The following is a 24,590-nucleotide window of genomic DNA, read 5'->3' on the forward strand; positions in this document are numbered from 1 at the left end:
GGACTCACACAGTTCAAACCCATATCGTTCACGGGTCAACTGTGTAAGTATTCTTAATGATGCCATTGTTAATTCTAATATACAGTTTTATTTTAAATTGTATTTTTTAAAAAAGTAAATCCAGTCCCATTCTTCACTTTTGACTTACAGTTAAACTGTAAGCAGATGGAAAGCGCTAAACTGTATAATGAATAGATTTGTTTTCTGGTCCTGGCTCATGTTTAGTTATATGGTAAGTTTTAATTAGTTATGGATAAGTCTGGGCCTCAGTTTTCCTCATTAAAGAAAAAAAAAAGAGGACTTCCCTGGTGGCGCAGTGGTTAAGAATCCACCTGCCAATGCAGGGGACACGGGTTTGAGCCCTGGTCCGGGAAGATCCCACATGCTGCGGAGCAACTAAGCCCACGAGCCGCAACTACTGAAGCCCGTATGCCTAGAGCCCGCGCCCCGCAACAAAGAATAGCCCCCGCTCGCTGCAACTAGAGAAAGCCCTCACGCAGCAGCGAAGACCCAATGCAACCAAAATAAATAAGCAAATTTTTTTTTAAAAGTTGCCAATTAGATGGTTTCTAAGATCCCCTTCAGCTTAACATTTCTGGGATTCTGTTTTAAAATCTGGAGAGGTAGAGGGGAGCACACCCAAGGTAAAATGCTCCAGTTCACCCAGCTGGCCTGTTAGCAGAGCCAGGAAGAGTACGTGAGAAATCTGGCAGACGGAGATCCATCCGGAGCCGTGGGTGTGTCCGCTGTCATCTCACCTGGGGTGTTTCCCCGGGTAGACTCATCACCGCTGCTTTATATGGCAGAGTCATAAAGAGCAGGGGGCGCTTGCCTTCAGGTTGGTGCTGATTGGGAACCGAGTTTCCATGCACAGAACGGGTCATCCAGCTTTCTGAGGTACTGGCGGGGCTCGATAGAGGTGGAGGATGCCGGAGGGAAGGGGCATCTCTCTGCTCCCAGGGGAGGTAGAAGACCCCAAAATACACTGCTCACCTTGCTCTGAGCAGTGACTGCTTGAGCGGTTAGAATGTGCTTGCACCGTTGTGCCTCCTTCGGGACCCCAGTTGGCTAACTCCTCGTTGAGAGTTTTCGCCGTTCCACCAAACTCACCAGGTAAACTTTGTCCCTGCAGAGAAGCCATTCCCAGTTCTGCAGTTACAGATTTGGGGAATGTAAACATTGAATCAGTTATCTGAAACCGTTTTTCGTCCTCAGCCCGCAGCAGAGATAGAGCTCCACCTCCTGAGTGATTCATTTTGGATCCTCCACTCCCTGAAGGGACGTGTAAGGGAAAAATCAGTGGATGGCTGTTGTAGTGTTTGACACGGAGCCTGAATGTAGGTTGCTAAGTTTTGCTCCGGAATAAATACATCTTGGAAATTCTCATTGCTTGATGGGGAGTCAAGGTAATTTTGGGGTCTCTGCTAGGACTGTCCCATTTGTACGTTTCTGATGGCCTCAGCTGGGCTTGGGAACACCGGTAACTAGGGAGAAGGCGAAATGGCGGGAATATTTCTTGGTGCCATTCCGGACTGGAGAGATGGGTCAGAGGACTTTGGAAAGAACGCCGAACAAGGAGCGGATGGTACAAAACAGAAAAACAGCGGGCAGAGGATCTTTTGTGGGTGAATGTGGACTTTGGGCAGCTCTTACTACTGTTTTCTGCCCAGGAGTTCTGTCCCTTCTCCCACTCTGGTTGTAGGGGAGCCGTGCACTCCTCGTAAACAGGGCGCGGTTGCTGTGAGTGGGGGAGAGTTGTGGCGTCTGCTCTCCTTCGCTGGTGCTTTAATGACTTGGAAACTGAAATAACACTCCGCCAGCCTTTCTAGAGACTCCTGGCAGCCTAAATGGAAAACTTGTGTCAAATGAGCAAAAAATCAGGGAGGAAAGGGCCCTTGAGCACCCAAAAACTATTATGTTAAAGTCCTAGCAGATACGCCATGTGCTTCACATCCTGGGAGAGTTCCTAGCGCTTGTAGAGGACGCACTGTGGGGATGCCCTTGAGGGTCAGAAGCTGCGCCACACACGTCACCTCATTCCCAGCGGCCCCGCAGGGTGGAGCATTGTTAGGCCCATGTTTTAAGGTTTGAAAAACTGAAGCTCCAGGGGATTAAGTGATGACTTGCTTACTTCCACCCTGCAGGTTAAGTGGAAGAATAGGAACTTTTATTATTGGATCACGTCTGTGCCTTTACAGGCTTAGACTTCTTTGAGAAAAGGACGAAAGCTGTGGGCCCTTAACCTTGAAACACAAACACACACACACACACACCCCTCCACTGTCAAGATGCTCACAAACTGTGGGACTATGACACACACACACACACACACACACACACACACACACACACACACCTCCACTGTCAAGATGCTCACAAACTGTGGGACTATGACTCTGGACCCCAATTTATGAATCTGTGATTTATTCCTTCTCTCAAAGTTGGGGTTTTTCCCGTGTTCTTTTGTTTCTTTTTGTTTTTAACAAATAGGCTTCTGATTTCCTAACCCGTAGCAGATTAGATGAGGGAGTGTAGCTGATGGCCTGTCCAAGAGGTAGAAAAATTTAAAGCACAGACACAGGGCCGTGTTCCAGGAATGGGCACTCCTGACGGTGTCCTTGGCCAGTGAAAAGTGGGATGACTGTGTTCATTGCATTGTCCTCTGTGTAAAAACATGGACCTTATAATACATTTAAGAGGGAGTCCCATCTTTTAGGATTAATAGAAAGTTGGTACATTTGTGCCTCAGTATATCCACGGGGGATTGGTTCCAGGACCCTCTGCAGAGACCAAAATCCAAGGACACTCAAATCCCTTATATAAAATGTCATAGAACAATGATTACAGTTGGCCCTCTGTATCCGAGGGTTTCGCATCCCTGGAGACAGAGGGCCAGCTGTGCTTTGCTTATCTGGAAGAGGTCACTGGGAGGAGTGCCCTGTGCCTCTGTGATAATGGGATAGCTCTAAATATAGAGTAGGAGGGTGCAGTCCTTCTTTCTTGCATCTTTTTCTGGCTGTCTTCTTCCCTGGGTCACGAGCTCCTGGAGGGCAGGGACCACGTCTCAGTAGTTCAGCTCTGTGTGCCCAGTGCCTCCATGTCACCCAGCAGTTGACTGAATCAAGTGGAAAGATGGCATGGGTGTAGTAGCAACCTCTCATCATGATACAGGATCAAGTGCTGATTCTGCCACTGACTGTGTGACCCTGCACAACTTTCTCTGAACCTCATTAGCTGTCTGTAAAATGATGGGGCAGGGCTTAGATAAACTTGAAAAGTATATCCGGACCTAAATTTCTGTGATCTGGCAGATTTTTTTTTTTTGACCCAGAATTTTATTGTGTCAACAACCTGGTTTTCTTTTCTTTCTTTCTTTCTTGTTTTTTTTTTTTTTTTTTTTTGGCCATGCCATGCAGCTTGCAGGATCTTAGTTCCCCGACCAGGGATTGAACCAGGGCCCGTGGCGGTGAAAATGCTGAGTCCTAACCACTGGACAGCCAGGGAACTCCCCTGGCAGAATTTATTTTTTAAAGCAGAGACTCGTAAAGTGATTGTTTTCACAGTGCTCAAAACCACATTAACCCAAGGCACTGAATTAATTCACCTTGAAATGGTTAATTTTATGTTGAAGATGACCTTGGCCCAGCTGTGATGATATACAGTGGACCCCAAAAGGTAAAAGGAGGCTTGATCTGCCAACTGGGCTTTCACTGTGGTTTTGATTAACTTGGTATAGGGTTTTGGATTTTCCCATGGGAAGGAAAGTCATCCCAAGGGAACGCTTGTGTTTGTGTTTGGTGAGCCATCAGCCTCCGTGTGCTGCTGTCATCGCTGTGTCCCTTCCAGAAGATTCAACCAGAGGGCACTCAGTCAGTGGAAGAAGCACTTATCTTTTTATTCATCCAAACTGTGCAGTTTTCCAGAGCGACCTACAGATGAGTGGTTGGCTGGGCTGGCCTGTGAATCTTCCCCACATGGCCCCCAGGACAAGCTTTTCCTGAGCCACATGGCAGAAAACAGATTCAACTATTAAACAGAGTTGCTTGTTGGGTCCCAGATTATACAAGACAAACCATGGTTAGATTAGACTCCATAAATTTGTGATAAATCAGCCTGGGCTCCAGTGAAGTTTACCTTTGTGTTGTCTGTGAAGTATTTTCTAAGCCTCTTGGGAATGTAAACGAGTGAAGGTCTTGATGAATTTAAGAACAAACTGTGAAGGCCTCGAAGCTTTGGTTGGTTGTTTATGTATAGACAGATGCTATGATCTGGGGACTTCCCTGGTGGCTAAGTATCTGCCTGCCAATGCAGAGGACACGGGTTCGAGCCCTGGTCCGGGAAGACCCCACATGCTGCGGAGCAGCTAAGCCCGTGCGCCACAACTACTGAGCCTGCGCTCTAGAGTCCGTGCGCCTAGAGCCCGTGCTCTGCAACAAGAGAAGCCACCGCAATGAGAAGCCCGCGCACTGCAACAAAGAGTAGCCCCGGCTGGCCGCAACTAGAGAAAGCCCGCGCACAGCAACGAAGACCCAACACAGCCAAAAATATAAATGAATAAATAAATAAATAAATATTTTTTAAAAAAGTACTGATCTGCCTCAGCCAGTCACTAGAGCAGGCCACGTAGAACTTATGCTCGGAAAGCCAAGCGGTTTGAGTTACTGCTTGTCCTTGAAATTACAGACATATACACACCAGCGAGGCTGTAACATCATCCTCTAGCAGGTGGTCCCCACTGGAAAACGTAGTCATGTCAGACTTCTCGTTTCTAGTAGGTACCCTTGGCTTGTCTGTCCCGCCTCTTAGAGTCTTTGACCCTCCCGTCCTCTCCAGCCCTACAGCCAGAGCCCTGGTTGCTTTGGAGGCCCCTCTTCTGACCCTCTTGCCCCCAGTCCCGTCTCTGGTCAGACTGCGTCCCCACAGTCACCAGAGGCATCCTTCTGTATCTGTTACTATTGCATCTAACAAAGTCACTCCAAAACCTAGTGACTTAAAATAACAGTAATCCTCACATTATGCATCTCCAGGGGTTTTGGGGGCCAGAAACTCAGGAGAGCCTTGGCTGGGTGGTTCTGGCCTGGGGTCCCGTGCTGTTGCAGTCAGACAGCTGAGGCTGGAGCACGGGGCTGGCCGGGCGGCTCACTTGAGAGTCACAGGGTCTCTTCACGTGGCTTTTCCACCTGGGCTCCGTAGCTCTTCCTTACGGCGAGGCCGCCTCAGGGCAGTTGTTGCGCCGTTTATATCGCCGCTTGGGGCTTCAGGCGTGGGTGTTCACCAAGCAAGGTGGAAGATGGTGCTCTTTTCTGGCCCAGAAGTGACAGAGGTGAGTCCTGCTCTTCTGTGTTGATAAAAGCAGTCACAAAACTCTCCCCATTCCAAGGGGAGGGGACGCGGACTCCACCTCTCAGTGGGGGAATGACAGTCACATTATAATGGGGCGAGGGGGTGAGAGCTTGCTAAGGCCGTTTTTGGGAACTGTAATCCGCTTCACCTTCTACGACACGACAGTATTCCTCGCAGTCCTCTGTGGGAAAATCTTCCGGGGCTCCTAATCCCTTCTGGAGAAGCACATTTTAAAGTTTCAAAGGCCACACGAGCTGTACCTATAAAGTCGACAAACGCAAGACGGCTGGGAGCACCGAGGTTTTGTCCCCAGGCCTTGGAGCTCCGCGGAGCCCGGAGCCTGCTGAGGACGCCACTGCCCTCAGAGGGAGGGTTTGGCTGTAACCTAGCCTTGCTGTGGGCCCGGGACCAGGGCCACACCCCACTGCGTTGCCCTCCTCCAAGCGCGCCTCGGCTCTCCTGGCCTCTCCTCGTCTCACTGCGCCTACTGCCTCTGTGTCTGCCCGGGGCACCCCTGCTTAGCCCGTGATAACCGGTGCGTGTACCCCCTCTTCTGAGGCATCTCTTGCAGTTCCCTGTACCACTCATATGGACCTTTGTGAAACGTTTTTCATTTTTGTGGATTGGTGTGTTTATTGTATTAAGCTTTTTTGAGTTTATTGCAGGTTGGGACATGTCCTGTTCTCTGCATCCCCACCTGGGGACTGAATAGCTGTTGTTAGGTGATGATTTCCAAATTAGTCTCTGCCTTTTTAGTTCATTGAGTAGGCCAAGTTTCACAGTTCTGCAAATTGCTGGCAACACTACCCAGTGTCTGAAAATTCCTTAGTAGATTTTTTAAGCTGTAGTGTTTTATTTGATTTCTTATTCTGAAAAATTGTTCTAGTCTGTATTAACAGTTGTTTTGCTTGTTGTGATTTTTAAGCAGTTTGTGTTTCTTCCAGTCATGTGAAAAAGGAGCAGAAAGTGAAACATTCCCCAGCTCCGTTTATATTCTGAAAAAACACAACCAAAAATCTAAACCGACACCTTGAAGCCTCACCAGCTTAAAGCAGGGGAGCTGTCCCCTCCGTATTCTGACATCCTAACAAGGACTCATCTTCTGTCTTTTTCTGTATAGATTTTGACTACACCATAAGTTCCTGGAGACAGGGACTTCGTTATGTTAACCATTCAGCGTCAAAAACAGTGCTTGTTACCTAGGAAACCCTCAAATAATTATTGAATGACTAATTGAATGGGCAGAGAATTATGGAGAGTGAAGTGAAACGGTCATTCTTTTCTTCCCCTAAATTTTATTTATTTATTTGGCTTCATCGGGTCTTAGTTGTGGCAGGTGGGATCTTTCGTTGCAGTACCCGGGCTCTTCGTTGCAGTGTGCAGGTTTCTCTCTGATTGTGGCGTGCGAGCTCCAGAGCGCATGGGTTCAGTAGTTGCAGCATGCGAGCTCTCTAGTTGAGGCACGCGAGCTCAGTAGTTGTGGCGCGACGGCTTAGTTGCCCCGCGGCACGTGGGATCTTAGTTCCCCGACCAGGGATTGAACCCTCGTCCCCTACATTGGGAGGTGGATTCTTAACCACTGGACCACCAGGGAAGTACATCATTCTTTTACTATTTACCTTTCAACCTGGAAAATGCCACCCATGGAATGTGGAACTGGGAAAGCTCGTTTTATGAGGGAAGTGTCTAGGATCAGTTAGGGTTTCAAAGGAGCCATCACGTGGAGAGCCCTTGGTCATGGGGTGGCAGTATACAAAATAATGGAAAGCCGGGAAATCCTAGGAATGTAATTGATACATGAAGAAGTGCACATCAGTGTATTGTGAGCTATGCCTCATCTCTGCAGCTTCTATGTCCCATTGCTCTAGACATCACACTTGCCTCATATGATCATATGCCTCACATGATAGGCTCTTTTGTGGATGGTTCCTTGAGGGTCAGGACTAGGTTTCATTCACTGGGCCTGATTCAGGGCCTGGCCAGTGGCCGGCACTCAAGGCTTGGTTGTTGAATTGAAACCTAGTTGTTGGCCTGCAGGGGGCTGTTGAAGGGCATGGTGGGTGTGGTGGGTGCGTCTGTGCTTAGACTGGGATACAGTGCACAGCCCACTAGAAGGACTCTTAGAGGCCCTCTCCCCAAATCCCAGACCATGAGGTTAAGTGAGCAGACTAGCTTGCACAAACATCCAGTGACAGGGCAGACTTTGGACTCTGAGCTCCTAATTCCCAGTTTCTGTCCTTGTTTGCTCTTGTTTGTATTTTTTTCTATTACCTTTAAAAAATATTAAGTGAAGTGAAACTGTGACAGTGAAACAGAGAGCTCAGAAATAAACCCATGCATATATGATCAATTAATTTATGACAGGGGAGGCAAGAATATACAATGGGGAAAGGACAGTCTCCTCAATAAATGGTGTTGGGAAAATTGGACAGCTACATGCAAAAGAATGAAACTGGACCCCAGTCTTACACAATACACAAATATCAACTCAAAAATATTTAGATCCTTGATAGCTATAAAGGAACATATTAACATATATGTAAGTTTAAGCAACATGATATTATGAACATCCTTGAGTCCATTATTCTGTGCAAGACTTAGATGAATAGCAACTTTCGTCTTCCCCTAGTGGCTTCTTGCCTTATAACTATTCTTCTCACTCTTCTGAATTTTGTATTTAACATTCTCTTGTCTTAGCTAATAAGAAAGAAAGCCTTGCTATATTGGTTTAAAATACAGACATACACGCACACTGTGCGCGTGTGTGTGTGTGTATCTAAATAACAGTTCAGGACTGCTGGGTTTTGAGCATCCTAGGTAGTCCCCTTGGACTTGCTTCCCCTCCCCCACCATCATTCTATTTCTGGGGCCACTCATGTTGTACGTAGCTGTGGACCATCCATGTTTTCTTCATTCTCTTGTGCTATTTCCTGTTTGGGACCCTCAGGATTTGGGATGACCCCACCCCCACCCCCCAAGCCAAGGGGTCCGGTTAACTCTAATTTGAACTTTTTACAAGCTGTCATTAAGCTTTCCCATGTTGCGTGGCTTATGGGAAGCTTTTAGTCATTTTCTAATTTAATGCTAGTTAGACATCCTTAGCCTTAGAAATTTGTAGTGAGTATTTCCTATTAAGATTGTTGGGATTAATGCAAAATACAAGTTAGACCATTTTGCAGTAGTATTTTAGTGCTTTCAACTCAATCCAGTCAGAGGACTGTCCAGAAGGAAGCCTTCATGCTACCGGCACCCTTGGAGGGTGTGGCCGTGGTCAGCGTATTGGGGTTGGGGGCATGTGAACAGGCTCCTTGGAAGGGTTAAAATAGTGTCTTTTCATGTTGATCTTCTCTGGTCAAGTTACGACTTTTCTTTTCCTAGATAATACACTACTCAGTTTCTAGTTAATCCCTTCTGAACATCCCACTGTGTTCTGGATTAAAGATCCAGTGTAGAATTACTTTACTGCTGGTGGGAATGGAAGATGGGACTGCCATTATGTATGCCTCCATATCGTTTTCCATGGTGGCTACACCAATTTACCTTCCCACCAAAAGTGTAGGCGAGTCCCTTTTTCTCTACATCTTCACCAACATTTCTTGTTTCTGGTCTTTTTGGTGATGGCCATTCTGACATGTGTGGGGTGTTGTATCACTGTGGTTTTGATTTTCGTTTCTCTGATGGTTGGCGGTGTTGAGCATCTTTTCATGTGCCTGTTGGCTATCTGTGTATCTTCTTGGGGGACTGTCTCTTTTTTTTTTTTTGATATTGAGTTGTAAAGCTAATTATATATTTTGAATATTAAAAAATGATTCAGTGTAGCTAGGCTTATATCTAAAATTTTTTTCTAGTTCTCAGGAGTATTGTTAATATCCAGTTGAGACAATTCCAAAGACCAGCCGTTTTTAGGGTTACAGGTAGTCTGTGAGTTAGAATTGTATGTAAAATGTTCTGTGCCGTTTTCTGGGGCCTTAGCTTTGACCAGAGTTTGGGAGTCTGTAGTCCCCAAAACAATCCTTTTAAACCAAGGTTTCTCCAACTTGGCTCTACTGACATTTGGGGCCAGGTTGTTGGGGTCTGTCCTGTACATCGCAGATGTTTTGAAGCATCCCTGACACCTACCCATTAGATGCCAGTAGCTGCCTTTCCAGACAGTGAGGACAACCGAAAACGTCCTCATACATTCCACATGTTCCTGCGGGTTGGTGGGGAGGGCGAAATCAATCCCAGTTGAGAAACACTAATTCACACCTTTGAAAAAAAGAAAAATGACTTGATTTTTTTTAAAGCAGTTTTAGGTTCAAAGCAAAATTGATCAGAAGGTACAGAGATTTCCCATATACTCTGTGCCCCCCCCACATGCATAGTCTCTCCCACTGACAGCATCCCCTACGAGAGTTACAATTGATGAATCTACATTGACATGTCATAATCACTCAAAATCCATAGTTTTCATTAGGGTTCACTCTTGGTGTTGTACATTCTATGGGTTTGGACAGATTTAAAATGACACATACCCACCATTATATATAGTATTACATAGTGTAGTTTCACTGCCCTGAAAATCCTCTGTGCTGTGCCTACTCTCATCCCTCTCTCCCTTCCATCCCCTGGCAACCACTGATTTTGTTGCTGTCTCTATAGTTTTGTCTTTTCCAGAATGTCATATAGCTGGATTCATACAGAGTATGTAGCCTTTTCAGATTGGCTTCTCTCACTTAGTGGTAGATATTTAAGTTTCCTCCACGTCTTTTCATGGTTTGATAACATTCCCTTGTCTGGATGCACCACTGTTTCTTTATCCATTCACCTACTGAAGGCATCTTGACTGTTTCCAAGTTTTGGCAGTTATGAATAAAGCTGCCATAAACTGTTGTGGGCAGGTTTTTGTGTGGACATTAGTTTTCCTCCTTCCTCCCTCCCTCCCTCCCTCCCATCCTTCATTCCTCTGCACCAGGTCTTAATTGCGGCATGCGAACTCTTAGTTACGGCATGTGGGATCTAGGCATGTGGGATCTAGTTCCCTGACCAGGGATCGAACCCAGACGCCCTGCATTGGGAGCGTGGAGTCTTAGCCACTGGCCACCAGGGAAGTTCCTGGACATTAGTTTTCAACTACTCTGGGTAAACACCAAGGAGCGTGATTGCCGGATTGTGTGGTAGTATGCTTCGTTTTGTAAGAAACTGCCTACCCGTCTTTGGAAGCGGCCGTGCCGTTTTGCGTCCCACCAGAGTTACTGTCGCACCACCTGCCTTTCAGCTTTTGGCGATAACAATTCTGGATTTCATTCATTCTAATAGATGTGTAATGGCACCTCGTTTTAATTTGTATTTCTCTCGTGGTGTAATGTTGAGTGTCTTTTCATGTGTTTATTTGCCATCTGTATATCTTCTTTGGTGAGATGTCTGTTAAGGTCTTTGGCCCATTAGTTTACACCTTTTAAGTAGTTTGACTTGAATCATTTAGGGTTTTCTCTTCTTGCACGGCTAAGGGAGCACATAGCTGTTTATGGAGTTTGAATACCTAGCTCCAGATGAGAGCAACAGGAAAGATTTCTGGGTTGGGTCGAGTGGGGCAAATGTTATAAAATACTTACATTTTAAAAATTAAAACACATGTTTGCACACATACACAGAAAACACTCCCAGTCAAATGTGTACTACTGCGTGTTAAACAATTCACAGTTATTAGTCAGATCATTCCAACAACCCTATGAAGTAGATACTATTCCCATTTTATGGATTATTGACCTTAAAAATAAAACAGCCAGTTATTTTACCAGTAAAATGGATTTATTCAGGAATTGCAGAGAATTGCAAAGACTATAGGCAAGTTCAGAAAACAAAGGAGAGGAACATTATAGAGAAAAATGAAGTTGGGGTGGGGGGGTTGCTTAGAAGGAATGTCCATCAGAGGAAGGCGAGAGTTCAGGGTGGTGATGGCTTCCCATTGCCTGTGCTCGCTGCTGGATAAGGAGAAATCTTCTTTCCTCCTGCTGGCAATACAAGGTCCCTCTCTTCCTGTTGGGGTGTGTAATTGATGCCTAGTGCTGGTGCTCGAGAGCTCCCCCTTCTGGCCTCCTGACTCCATTTTAAATGTGGTTTCCTTTATTCGGTTTCACAGGATAAATAGAGGTTCCTGGAGGTTAAGAAATTTGCCCAAGGTCCTAAGTTAATGAATGGTAGAACAGAGCACTGAATATAAGTCTCTCTAGTGTCAAATCAGTTTATCTGTGTTCTTGACCCTAGAAGTGATGTTAAAATGTCTTCCCATGTCAGCTGGCCACACCCATGTCTCCGTGGCCTTGGCTGGCATAGAAGGCACGGCACAAGTAGGGAATACCTGGTTGCTAGAATGTTTCACTAAGGAAAACAAGTGCTCTAAGGTTTCTGGAGTGTGTGTGTGTTTCTTTGCAGGGTATAGCCAGTTTGTTGTGTGTCCCAGAATAAACTGTCACTGATAACCATCTTGAGCAGGGGACAGGTTTTTTGTTTTTGTTTTCTTTTCCAAAAACAGCCTGCTGTATATGCCACATCGATTACCTGGGAGTGAAACTGCTTCCAGTTAACTTATGTGTTATGTGTTACGTCTCTGGTGTATACAAAGTGGGTCCTTGTGTCCCACAGCCTGTTTGTGGTTGATGTACCTTGAAGTGCAGATGGTTGGATTCAAAGCTTATATTTCATTACCACCAAATGTGGCATTTCCAGGATTACCTTGTATACTTTATAAAGATTCTTAAGCGTGTTGATGTAGGGCTTTCAAAAATCCTGAGATTGGTCTGAGCAGAGCAGATTCAGGATACAAATCAGGTAGTGCCTCTGGTTAGTTGTGTTGGGGGCTCCATGCGCCTTACTTGCACTTCTTAGCGTTGCGTGCAGTGGTCTTCATCATTTTCCTGGGCCCACCTTTCCCACCTTATTTCTGGTTGCTCCTCTCGAGCCTCTGGCCTTCCTTCTGTGTTACAGCCCACTGTGCACTGAATCAATACTCTGCACCCTACCAGACGCTCTGCTGGTCTCACCCCCGCTCAGTTCCTTCCTTCCTCTCTCCATTACTTATTGCATGTTGGCACGTGGTGGCTCTCAGTAAATATCTGCAGCGTGAATATCAAATGATGAGATTATCGTGAGAACGAGGGCAGTCTTTATCCTCCCGCACCCCTGCGGCAGCACCGACCCCAGTTTACACACTTGTTGTTCACTTTGCCAGCGAGAGCGAGCTCTCAACTGTAGATGTTTCAGGTCTTGGTCTGTTTTGCCGGGGCCTGGCGCCTGGGAAGATGGGCCCAGCCTCAGTAGAATGACTGAAGCACTTAAACGTTTGTGCGCATCTTGCCGCTTGTTCTTTGCCTGGCTTTGTCCCTGGCTTGGAGCTCATCAGGGAACCTGGTCAGGTGACATTTCCTGACATGCATGTCCAGGTTACAGCAAAGAACAGTGCCTAACCTGCTGCTCGAGCCTGATCACTGCAGGACCAGTTGGGAGTTAATACGTCTGCCGGTCTGGAGAGCTGCTGAAGGAAGTTGATGAGGCTTTGAGACGTGGACTGAGCAAGGCAGCTTTCCAGACTCTCCAGCCCACTTCCACATGCTGAACTGTTTTTTGGATGCCCCCACTTGAGACAGACACTGCCATCCAGGAGGGACTGGCTAGTCTCCCGCCAGGAGCTGTGCCAGAGGGCCCACTGCAGACCTCTTTGGTCTCAGGGTACCTGGGCAAGCTGCAGCTGCCAGAATGCTTTTGAAAGGGGGGTTTTGGTGTTTCTACTGGCAAAGTGACCCAAACACTCCTGTTTCTCCTTTGACAGAGTGATCAGCAGCTGGACTGTGCCTTGGACTTGATGAGGCGCCTGCCTCCACAGCAGATCGAGAAAAACCTCAGCGACCTGATAGACCTGGTATGTGCCTTGTTCGTATGGTTTTCTTTGGGGCTGGGGCTCGTACTAGATTGCTTTTGTGTACCCTTTTCCACACACAATTCAGATCACACAAGAAACCTCCTCTGTCCCCAACTAGAGACCACCACTGGGTTATGAGATCCTCCAGAAAGGAGATGGCTTTCCTATGATTGTCATTCTTTCAGTGCCACCTATGTAAATCGAGCCCAAGACAGGAGCTCTAAAGTGGATACTGCCTGTCCCTTTCCCCCAGCTGCCTCCTCTTCACTCCTAGAAGCTTACCTTTAGGCCTAGGGAAGAAGAGGCCCCACAAATCCAGCAGGCGTTCAGCAGTGCCTGGTCCCAGGCTTTACTAGTCTCTTTGCCATTGTGGAAGTTTCTCCAGCCAAAGCCGTACAAAAATCTAGCCTCTCAAATGCTTTGGCGGCTTCACTTCTATTTTGAAATGGCATAAAACACAAAAATGGGCTTTTAAAGAGCTCATCACATCTACTTTTTAAAATATTTATTTGTTTATTCATGCATATATATGGAATGATTGGTCTCAAAATGATGCCAGAGATTAACTGGCACCATAATATTACTTGAAAATGTTCAGAGTATTCAAAAACACCTATAAAGCTATGGTAAATAATGAAAAGAAGTAAAATAAAATCAGGCCCCAAGAGCCAGCCGAGTTAGTAGATCATTTGGCCGGTGAGTTCTGGCTCCGGGTCAGAACCTGAGCCCTCCCAGGTCGTCCTCTGTTCTTTTCACTGTGTTCCCCATCTTCTTGGATGTCATTATCAGTTGCCAACCATTGCTCATCAACTAGATGTCTTTTAAAATAGTAGCTTGAAAACTTGTTCATATGCTGTAGTGATACATTTAGTTCCGTTGTATGCATTCAGAACAGTTTTACTAGGGGAAAACGTTACTGCAAGAGACTCATGTCATTCACAGATAAGACTCCGCAGCAGTCTGCAAGGTCCGTTGTGCAACTATTTGTGTATTTATAGAGACACAGACTCCCAATGAGAGGCAGCTCTTTGAACAGAGTCGAGCCTGTGGATGGAGTTGTCAGCTTGCTTGCTTTTCCATGTAATAATTCAGGCAATGAGGTGGAGGAGGTTTCTCAAGGTACATAGCCCTGATGAGAAAGCCAGCTACAGGTGCTGTGATGGAAGCACCAAAGCTACCTGCCCAGCCGTTTTAGATGACTGTTAAAGAACAGAATGCTGAATTGTGATGCGAGCGAACCCACCGTATGCTCGGAATGGTGTGTGGGGGGGGGGAAATGCCACACCCAGAGCCCCGGGGCAATGCGGGGGGCGATGTAGATGGCTGAAGTGGCCTTGATGTAAAGAAGAGGTCTGGCTGGCAGGCGCTTTGCTCCTGTCGCTTCTTGCCCTGTGGGGTCTGATGCTCTGTGGCTTGTTCTCAGATTTTTCTGGGGTGCCGTACGTACATTTGGAGCTTTATGTGAAAGGTCCTAATTTTTAAACATTGGCTCAAACATTGGATGGTCGTGTGAAATGTGAGTCAGAGAAACGGTCTCTGTTGGGAAATGATGGAATATGAAGTTGGATGGGTAGGAGGTATCCTTGGAAGTCGGCAGGAGGGCTTGGATTTGATGTGGAATTGCTGCCGTCAGCCCACATCCTGCACTCTGGACACGGTGTGTTGTGCTAAGCGTTTTCCTCGCGTGGCCTCATTTAACTCTCAGCAATCCTGTCAGGTAGCACCGCAAGACGCAGCCTGGGAAGTGCGGTGTGGCTTGTTTTTCTTGGTTGGAGAGTTTTGGTTGAGCAAATGCGGAAGTGGGTGGGCAGAAGCCGTGGGTAGGATCAGGTCCCTAACCTGGTCAGCTGCAGAGGCTGCTGCTGCGTTTCCACTGAGCATGACAGTGTGCCCGGCTGCGTTTAAATTTAGTTTGCCAATTCAGTTATTACTGTATTTTAGAAATAGACCAAGAATAGAAGGAAGAGATGAGCAAATTCTTCTCAGTAGAGTCTTCTTGGTGTTTCACAGGCTATTTTGTTCTTATGGCAACTGAAGTGTTTTCCTATAGCCATGTCGCTTCTCTGTGACTCGCTCGTCACTGTTGCAGAGATGTGTGTGTAGCTACTTCTGTGGAAACCTGGTCAGCTGGTATACCAATTGCTGTCTATACCAATTTTACTTGGGCTCAGCAGGGAAATTACAGCATTGATGGTGAATGAAAGAGCCGTGTCAAGAGCCGTCCTTCACCTTGGCCAGATAATACTGGGTGAGAGAATCGTCCTGAGGGTTTAGTTTGCAGGAGGACACTTGGACCCAGGTTGACATCCCACACTGTATCTGTTCCTGATGTGCGATGTGTAGTATGTGACGTCCCAGAGATGACTGTCAGAGTGCACTGTTTTCCCACGTGTAACATTGTCATCCGTAGAATGTGGCTGGAGAGGGGGTGGAGGCAGATGTAGGTTGTGGGGTCGGCAGCTGCCGTTTGTTGAACACCTGCTGTGTTCTCTGGACTGAGCTGGACGCTGCTGTTGTGTTATTTCTCATTTCATCTAGTTTTCACAGCACCCCTCTAAGGCACATAAGACCGCTGCACCTTTATTGGATGATGTAGACTCTGAGGAAGAAGCAGGGTGGTACTCTGGCCAACCAAGCAGCACCGGGAATCCTCCTGCCGGGATAACTGCTGGGTACCTTTAGGTCGAATCACTTACACTCAGAGCAGCAGATTAAATATGGTGTGTCTCCCTCATCTGTCTGTCTTTCCTGTTTGGGGGGAAAATGTTAAATAATTTAATTCATTTCTAATCTGAAATATTTTAAACATAGATGTATTATGGAAAATAATTTAAAGTTCACATAATTAAAAGAAAACCAGAGACTTGAAAGACGTTCCCTACTTAGAGCCGGGCCACTCAGACTGCGCAGTTCGCTCTGGTCCGCTGCTTCCTGGAGAGCCTGGAAGGCACCGACTTGCCCTCGCCAGGTTGTGCAGGACCCGCCTTGAGCCCCATCTACCTCCAAAGGCTGAGCAAGAGGCCATGATGGATTCCCATCATCCAGGATGGGCCGGGGAGTTGGTATTCTCATTAATTTTTTAATTTGAAGTATGATGAGTTTCGAAATGGAAATGGAGCCTGACTTTTCACTGAATTAGGGTCTGGTAAGGCACGGCCTCGTTAAAGCTATATTGACATGCTTCAAAAGCCGTTTGAGGCCCCTGCTATGCACTGTAATGCATAAGGAGCATTTGGGTTGGTTTTGTAGTCCTGGAAATTACTCCTTTGAATGTTTTTCTTTCATCACTGCTATTTTTCTTCCATTTTCCCTGGGAATGACTGGTTTTTGTTTTGTTCTGTTTTTTTGCTGTTGTTTCTTTTCAACTGGATTTGCAAAATTCTTTCTTTCCTGTAAGAGTCCATTCGTGCTGAGTGTACTGCTGTGGCTCTGAAGTTCACTTGTAGTTTTAGTTCCTTCCCAAAGCTGTAATTTTAGAAAACTCGCCCTGTCACGGGTCTCCTAGAAGCAGTGCATCCGGGCCTTTGTTCCGTGTAATCTGGGATCAGTCAGACGTTTTCAGAGCGGCTAACGCCCTGGCCCCGGTGCACAGCACTGCAGTCACTCCTCCCGTGCTCACCTGCCGCAAGTAATGACGGGGAGGTGGAGGTTGTATTCTAAGACTGACGAGAATGTCCGGATTTGCCAGCAAACCCCATGAAGGGAATGGCCTCGCTTGGATGTCAGCGCCAGAGAAAATGTGGGGAACTTATCCGGTCCACCAGTGGTCCAATTACAAGAGAAATGTGGCGTATGCTTGGCAGCTAGGCCGAGGCAGCCCGATTTATCAGGCCAGATCGGTTTTCTTTTCTCTTCTTTCCACTGTCAGAGCTTTTGCTGCTTGGAATTATGATGCCTGCTCTGATTGGTGGGAAATGACCTTCCTTTGCAAGATGGCCAAAACATCATTTTATTACATATTAATCCCATTGTGCTAGAGTGAAGCCAGCCGAAATCCGTTGTTAAGCTGTTTCAGAAATACCCACAGGTCCATGTGGGCCAAGAATCATATGACGTTAAGATGCTCCCTCGGCTTCCTAAACTTTGACCTTCTATGGCTTTACTCTGCACACTGGCAGCAAGAGCCAGAACTTCTCCGCTGGGGTGTATTTTGAGCCCTGAGCTGAGGAAGGAGTTTGTTTCTGCAAATTGGCACCCAGCAGGCCGCCGTCCTTTGCCTTTTTAAGAGCAAACCAAAAATAGACCTAAATCTGTTTAACCAAGTGGAAGAGTCTTTGCTTGCAAATGTTGGTCACTTTTTTTTTTTTTTTTTACTATCTTAACCTGAGTTTTGGCGACTCAGGTTAAGTTTTTTTGTTTGTTTGTTTAATTTTGGCTGTGTTGGGTCTTCGTTTCTGTGCGAAGGCTTTCTCCAGTTGCGGCAAGCAGGGGCCACTCTTCATCGCGGTGCGCGGGCCTCTCATTGTCATGGCCTCTCGTTGCGGAGCACAGGCTCCAGAGCGCAGGCTCAGTAGTTGTGGCTCACGGGCTTAGTTGCTCTGCGGCACGTGGGATCCTCCCAGACCAGGGCTCAAACCCGTGTCCCCTGCATTGGCAGGCAGATTCTCAACCACTGCGCCACCAGGGAAGCCCTCGGTCACTTCATTTTTTAATTCCTTCTCGCTACTTTGCTTATAGCCACCCGAAGATCCAGCTCTTGGGTGTCCCCCAACGAGAGGGAAAGCACCCAGGCCATCCCGCCAGGCCTGTGGGTTAGAGGTGGAAGAGCCATTCTGATGCTCTGACCAGGGAGTTGAGAACTTGATCGGTTTTCATTTCAGCATAGTTCTTTTTAGCAAGCAGAATTGCCCTCCAGAAATAGAAAGGGCAGCCTCAGCAGTGCCTGTGCTTTGAACAGCTCACAGAAGCTGTCCACCTGTAGGTACTGCAAGGTCCGCAGGGAGATTACCACTTGACAGACTAGAAGGCTGGCGTGCACGGGGCGCACCTAGACGGGGGGGATCCTGAACCAGTGAGTGGAGACCTCCAGCTGGTGCTGCCAAGACCTGCTCTCCGTGCGGGAATTAGCCCGTGGAGCCAGGCTCACACTCCTTTGTGACTGAAATTGAGGCTGATGTTATTATTTAATAGTCATTAATATCATTGATTATCTGTCTCATCTCTGCTAAGCATTGTTAGTTTCCAGTCCCTAATAGCTGAACCTAGGAAATCTGGAACTGATTTTCCCAGTGATAGCTGTGTGGGGTAAAACTCACAACTCAAACTCAGCTCTGTCCCCAGAGGTTGAAGATGTGCCGGGCCCGGGGACCTTAAGGCCAGATGTGATCTGGTTCATCTGTGGTCAAGAGGGACCAGACCCGTATTTTCTTCTTGCCTGGCTTCCCAGTTACCGTCACTGTTTAAAATAGTCTCGTACCAGCATGTTTTCCTCCTTTGTTTCAAAGACAGCATTTAAAATGTCTTCTTTCTGAAGAGATCTTAGACTAAATAGGCGAAAAGTGAGTGGATTCAGTCAACACTTACTGAGCACCTCCTATGAATCCGACACGGTGCTCGACCCGGGAAGAAGTGCAGCCTTTCTTCCTCGTCTTCTCTTCCACGGGGAAAAAAAATGCTGGGATCCTAGAGCTTGATCCGTGATAAAAATGACCTTGGCTGGATCCTCTCAGCCCTTGGGTCTGGACCAGCTAATCAGCTCTGAGGACAACTGTCAGGAGTTGCAGAACTGAGTTATTCTTCCTACAAGCATTTAACATCTCCCTGTGCCAGACACCATTCTGGGTGCCGGGGGTACGAGATGAAAGGCCTGGCTCCGCAGAGCTGATGTTTAGTGGGGAATTCAGGCAAGATTTTCTGGAAGGCGGGAGGCTTGGCCACGCCAGCTTTGCACGCTGTATCTCCCTCACAGATCACAGCAGGCACGATTATTTGTCTTCACTTCTGCATAGAAGTAGTCTCGGCTCTCCGGTGAGTTTTGCCCTCCCTTCTGCCTCCTTGCTGGCCACCTTCCGCCTGGCCTCTTACTGTTTCTCAGATTCTTTTCCCGAAGCATTCCTGACAAAGTGTTCCTGACAAGAGCAAACACTTATCTTTGGAGTTTTGAGGGCAAAGCCAAAAGTGGCTGCCTCCAGCAGAGAATTTTATGTTTTGTCTTTTTAAAAAAGAATTGCACCCCAGTTCATAACATGCCCACATGCAAGACATTTTAACATAAAAAGAACACTTTCTTCACCGAAGCCTTGAGTCCAGTTGGCGCTCCAGGAAGTAGGGCACTCCATCCCAATGCCCTGGTGCTCTGGGGCCTTGTTGGAGATGCTCAGCCGGGCTTTGTGACTGGGCCTGCCCACAGTGTTTCATTTCCCTGCTGTCGGCCCCTGGGAGCCGAGGGGAGAGGGGCTCCCGACCCTGGGGCCAGGGCTCAGTAGGCCCGCCAGGCCCAGGCGAGTACCTGGGCAAGTTGCCTGTGGGTTTCTGTTGGAGGTGGGAGCACTTGGCTTCCACTCTTGCATCTGTGGTGGGCTCTACAGGGAACTGTTCTCCCCCAGGCCAGATGTTGTCTCTGGAGCAGGCGCAGGGGAATGGATGGAATAGTCGGTAATTATGCAGGGACCCCTGAAAACAGTCTGTCGCACTGATGTTTCTGAGCTCGTTCTGAGCTTTCCTACAGGCAACTGTGCTGCAGTTTCGGTTTTACAGGGTGGAAAAAGCATTCCAGCCAAAGGCCCCCAGCAGTATTTTAATGAACTCCATCCCTTGGAAAGTTGTGGTGAGCCTTTTCATGCAAACGTTTTGCTCTTTGAATGGACTGCAGCTGTAGTGACTAAAGCAAGGCCAAGGGAGAAAGCAGACCCCGGACTCAGGGTGCTGGACCGGCCCTCTGTTCCCCACCCAGGGTGTCTCTGCGGAGGGAGGTGGCCTTTCACGACCCCAGCCTGTTGCTGAGGCGAGGACTCTGCCACCTGAGGGTGATTTATGTCAAGGTGGAGCTAGGCAGCCCTTCTAAACTAGGACTAAATGTCGTGATTTGCTTAGAAAGAGGAAACGGGGCTTCCTGAGGGGCCCTCACCCGACCCCCGCCCCATAGATATGGCCGGAAGTTATTTGAAATTCTGATGAGTTCTGTTATATGCAGAATAATAGACCCTCATTTGATCCAGTTAAGGAGGACGTGAATTGCCTCCTGAACATGCAGTCCAGACCTGTTAAAACTTGAAACAGAATGAATAAAGGAGAAGAGTACAGGGTCATTTGCTTTCTTGCGTGTGTGTGTTCCTCAGGGAGCAGGGGCGGCTTTGCTCCCGGAGACTCTCCTGAGCATTCTAGAACAGTCGCAGCAGATTTCCCACTATGGCTGCGGGCTTGAAATTCTCCAGAGCTAGGTAATTGGAAAGTTAGTTGTCTCCCATCCCCTTTAATGTCAGCCACCCAGTGGTTTTCTTTTGTTATTTTTCATAGGATATTACAGAGTTCAAAATAAAAATTATTTTTTGTTGGGTCTCAGATTTAGAATTTGCTTCTCCCCTCTTTTCATTCTTCATAAAATCTTTTTCAGTGGATGACATAGGAAAATAAATTGCTTTTCATGGAGATCCATCAGATGTCAGAAGCACTGATATATATGGTCCTCGTTATTAATACATTTCATCCATTACCTTGTTTAATCTCCACGGCCGCTCTGTGAAGCGAGTGGCGGGGGGGGGTCCCCTTTTATAGATGTAACTGAGAATGCCCCAGCACCCGATGAGTCCCATACCTCCTCCGTGACCGAGAGGAGAGTCTTGTCTGTTGAATTGCTGTCTTTAAAAATGAAAACATTACAGTATGTCATTTCTCATAGGTCCTGCTAGGGCCAGACTGTCTTCTAAGGTGAAACTATAAAAGACATTTATGATGGGGGCAGGGTAGGCACCGTGGAACTTGTTAGGTACCTCAGGAAAAAAGACATGTAGAATCTCTCTTCTGTCTCTCCTGGTATGAAGCCCCTTCAGAGTTTGATGAGCAAAGAAACTGATGCCGATTCTGCCTGGCCTGGCTGTTGGAGCAGTTGTGCCGAGGTGACTACCTCCACCCCCCCAAACACACACACACACACACACACGGTGTGCACTGTGCGTTGGGGGGTGGCGTGCTCCTTACAAAAGCATGTTGCACAGACCCAAGTAGTATGTCCCTATCTCTTCTTTCAGTTGATTAAGCCAGTCTAAAAATTTTAGGAAAAGCACGTTCTTGCACTGCAGGATCTAAAGGGATGGGTCTGGAAAGTGACTGCTTTTAAATCGAATGTACCAAAGTCAGCATGCACACCAGCATAAACCGGTTAGAATATATACGGTGCCAGGGGACGGGAGGGCAAAATCCCACTTGTAACAGCAGAACAACATGCCACCTAGGAATAGGCTTCCCACAGGCAGGTCGGCCGCGCGTGAAGAGCTGCACAGGTCGGAAGTAAGGGCAGAGCGGATGCGGTCCGAGAGCTCAGAAACAGGCCCCGGGATATAAGAACTTAGGGTGTATTACAAGTGACAGTCACCGTTCAATGCGAGAAAAGAATTGATTCTTCAGTAAAATTGCTGGGACAGCTAATAGTTTTGAAGGAAAACAAGCTGAATATCTATTGCACGGCATGTACTCATACTCCTGATGGATTAAGGAACTGATATTAAACGAACATGAAAGAATCAGAGGGAAAACGTCAATGACGTTTGATGTTGAGGTGGGGGGGAGCCTTTATAAGGCATAGAAGCTAATGCCAACGCGGTGGCTTTGAAATATGCAAATTTAGCTTAAAAGTTTAATAAAAAAAAACCTTAAAAGGCAAAGAACGAACTCTGAAAAATAGTTGTAGCCTCTGGCAGAGACTGTATCTCCTTAAATCTTCAGAAAACACCTTCTGAGGTTGTTGCTGTCATCCGTCCCTACTAGGTGGCAGCAACAGCAGGGCCTTCGGCAGCTTGTCCAGGGTCACCAGGTAGTGGTGAAGGAGCCAAGCTGTGAACCCAAGCAGCCCAGGGCCCTCAGCCGCTGTGCACCGTGGCCTCCACTAATGAGAAAAGTAGGAATACTGTGGGGGGCAGAGCCAAGATGTACAGGGGGGGCCGTGCGAAGGCCTAATCCACAAACGAAACAAGATAGGCTGGCTGGGAGAGTCTCCTTCACTGCTGACCCCTGTTTCTGCTCAGTGGATGGATTCTATTTCCTCCTGGATGCAACTTACACTTTTCCCGACTTTCATGAAATTGGTCAGCTCACCTTGGTGTTGAGTCTCTTGAGGAACAAGGACAGCGAACAATTGAGGAAACATGGCACATTCTAATTACCTTCTAGGAGCTTCTCCTCCAGATTGTCATGTTAAAGGTTCTGAGAAGTCCTACAGTTAGCAAAGGAAAAGGGAGAAAAGAACCCATTTTCCTTTAACTCAGCATTTCTCTAACTCACTTTCATGCAATCCACTTTGGAAAACACTGGTTTCCTGGAAAGGTTCATAACCTACACGTCAGATGACCTGGATTCTAGATCCTTTTGGGCAGTGGTCCTAAGTGTGATGTTTAAATTTTCATAACTGTTTGGTAAAGTGTCATGGAAAGAAACAGCTTTTCTTGTTGCTTTTTTTAAATAGAGAACTAATTCCTTCAATAGGAGAGAGAAAGCGCTGCGTACATTAAGCAAGTCTTATTGGAAGCCAGGAGGCCTGGGTTGTGGCTTTGGGTGCCACCAGCTTGCTCTGTGACCAGCAGGTCTCTCTGGGTCTCCAGCTCCTCCTCTGTGAAGTGAGAGCCAGATGGTCTCAGGCCCAGGATCTGAGTTCTGCTGCCCAGCACTAAAAGAACATCACCATGGATACCCTGTGTCGATGTCACTACTTTCAGGGTCCCCTTTTGCTGGCAGAAGAGGCATCGATTTCTCTCGGGTCTCTGAGAACATAACCTGCCCCGAAGGGTAACTCTGGGGAGAAAGGCGAGCAGGTGGGGCCCCTGGCACCCCCCCTCCCCACCCCTCCGGTCAGGCAGAGCGAGGCGGACCCAGCTTGAATCCTTCCTCGGCCGCCTTCCAGCTTTGAGAGGCAGGTCACCTCACCTCCCAGAGTTGCCTCCAGTACACAAGATTGGCATAAGAAACCCGCGTTCCCGGGGCAGTGAGGGCTTGGGAGTGTGTATGAAGTGCTAACGTGTGCAGGAAAGACAGGTGCTTAAAAAATGCTCACTGATGCTTTTACTACCTTCACTGGCTTCCTAGGACCTGTTGGCTTAACCCCCGGGTTCTGCCTGCCTAGGGGCTGTGCCCTGACGTTCCAAGCAGCCTTCCTGGCTGTTTTCACAGGTGGACACAGCCCCAGCTTTGACTTGCGTGGGGGTGGGGTGTTATGACCCAGCTTACGATTGTAAGGACTTGATTGGTTTCACGTGGAAGGGAGGCGGTGACGAGGCCCTCCATTGTAGGTGGGCTTGAACACCCACCGCTCCCTCACCCGCCACCTTTCCTGAGTTCTCAAGTTGGGATCCCCGCACGGAAAGCTGGGAAACGCCGTTGCCCGCCTCCCCAGAGCCGTTGGAGGGGGCCAGAGTCAGACTGTGGCTGACGGGCTTCGTGACTAGTAATAAGGCCTGTCATTCCACAGAGGCGGGGGTAATCTGAGAGCACACTTCTTGGTCTGCCCTGGTGGGGCGTGGGTCTCTTCCACTCCCCTTGCTCATTGATTGGGCGGCCACTCTTCTCACTGCTCCAGGTACTTGGATGGTCTTACGAGGTGGAGAGGGGTTTTAAGGTTGATCTCACTGTCCAAGGACAAGCCAGCTGGCATTGTCACCTGCCAGGTCATTTGACCTCATGACCTTCACTCCAGCCATCCAGGGGTGCCACCCAGGTACCCCCCTGTATATCATCCAGTACAGGCCAGCTGCAAGCTCTGAGTCCCCAGGATCCCTTTCTCTATTATCCAGTGTCGTGCTTTCCCACGCCTTCACTTGCATTCACTTTACACTTGCACCTTATCAAGACTGCTCATTTCTTGTCCCTGGCTTGAACCCCCGTCTCTAGTTTTTATCCTCCTCCTTCCCGCTGCCAGTGTAACCCCCAGGCACCCCTTTTCTCCAGCTGGAGAACCCCCAAGTCCATACCTGAGGGTCTTTCATAGGGAAGCGGCAGTGGTCCTCTATTCCATGGTTTCTGTCCCCTCTTGAGCCTCTCCTGAGTCTGCTTCTCGTGCTGGGGAAGCTATTTTAGCATCTCACCTGCTCTTGCCTGTTCATACCCCCCGGTGCGTGTGCCACCAGCCAAGGAGTGGAAGTTTGGGGCGTGGGCTGGAAGCAGAGTGCCCGTTTATTTTGCACTCTCCTTTGAAACAGATTGGTTA

General features: G+C 47.7%; 1 protein-coding gene across 2 annotated transcripts in view; it reads left to right on the forward strand.

Annotated features, from left to right (window-relative positions):
- The window catches only part of CAPZB (capping actin protein of muscle Z-line subunit beta), a gene marked incomplete at its 3' end in the record, with an annotated part of 135,299 nt that overhangs the window by 48,046 nt on the left and 62,663 nt on the right, over positions 1-24,590 (forward strand). For both annotated transcript variants that reach the window (XM_082832302.1, XM_082832301.1), the window contains exon 2: positions 13,151-13,240. In XM_082832302.1, the coding sequence (XP_082688428.1) occupies positions 13,151-13,240 (90 nt within the window). The remainder of the gene's footprint in view (positions 1-13,150; positions 13,241-24,590) is intronic.

The sequence above is a fragment of the Leucopleurus acutus genome (assembly GCF_964270905.1).
Source record: "Leucopleurus acutus genome assembly, chromosome: 2".
NCBI lineage: Eukaryota > Metazoa > Chordata > Mammalia > Artiodactyla > Delphinidae > Leucopleurus > Leucopleurus acutus.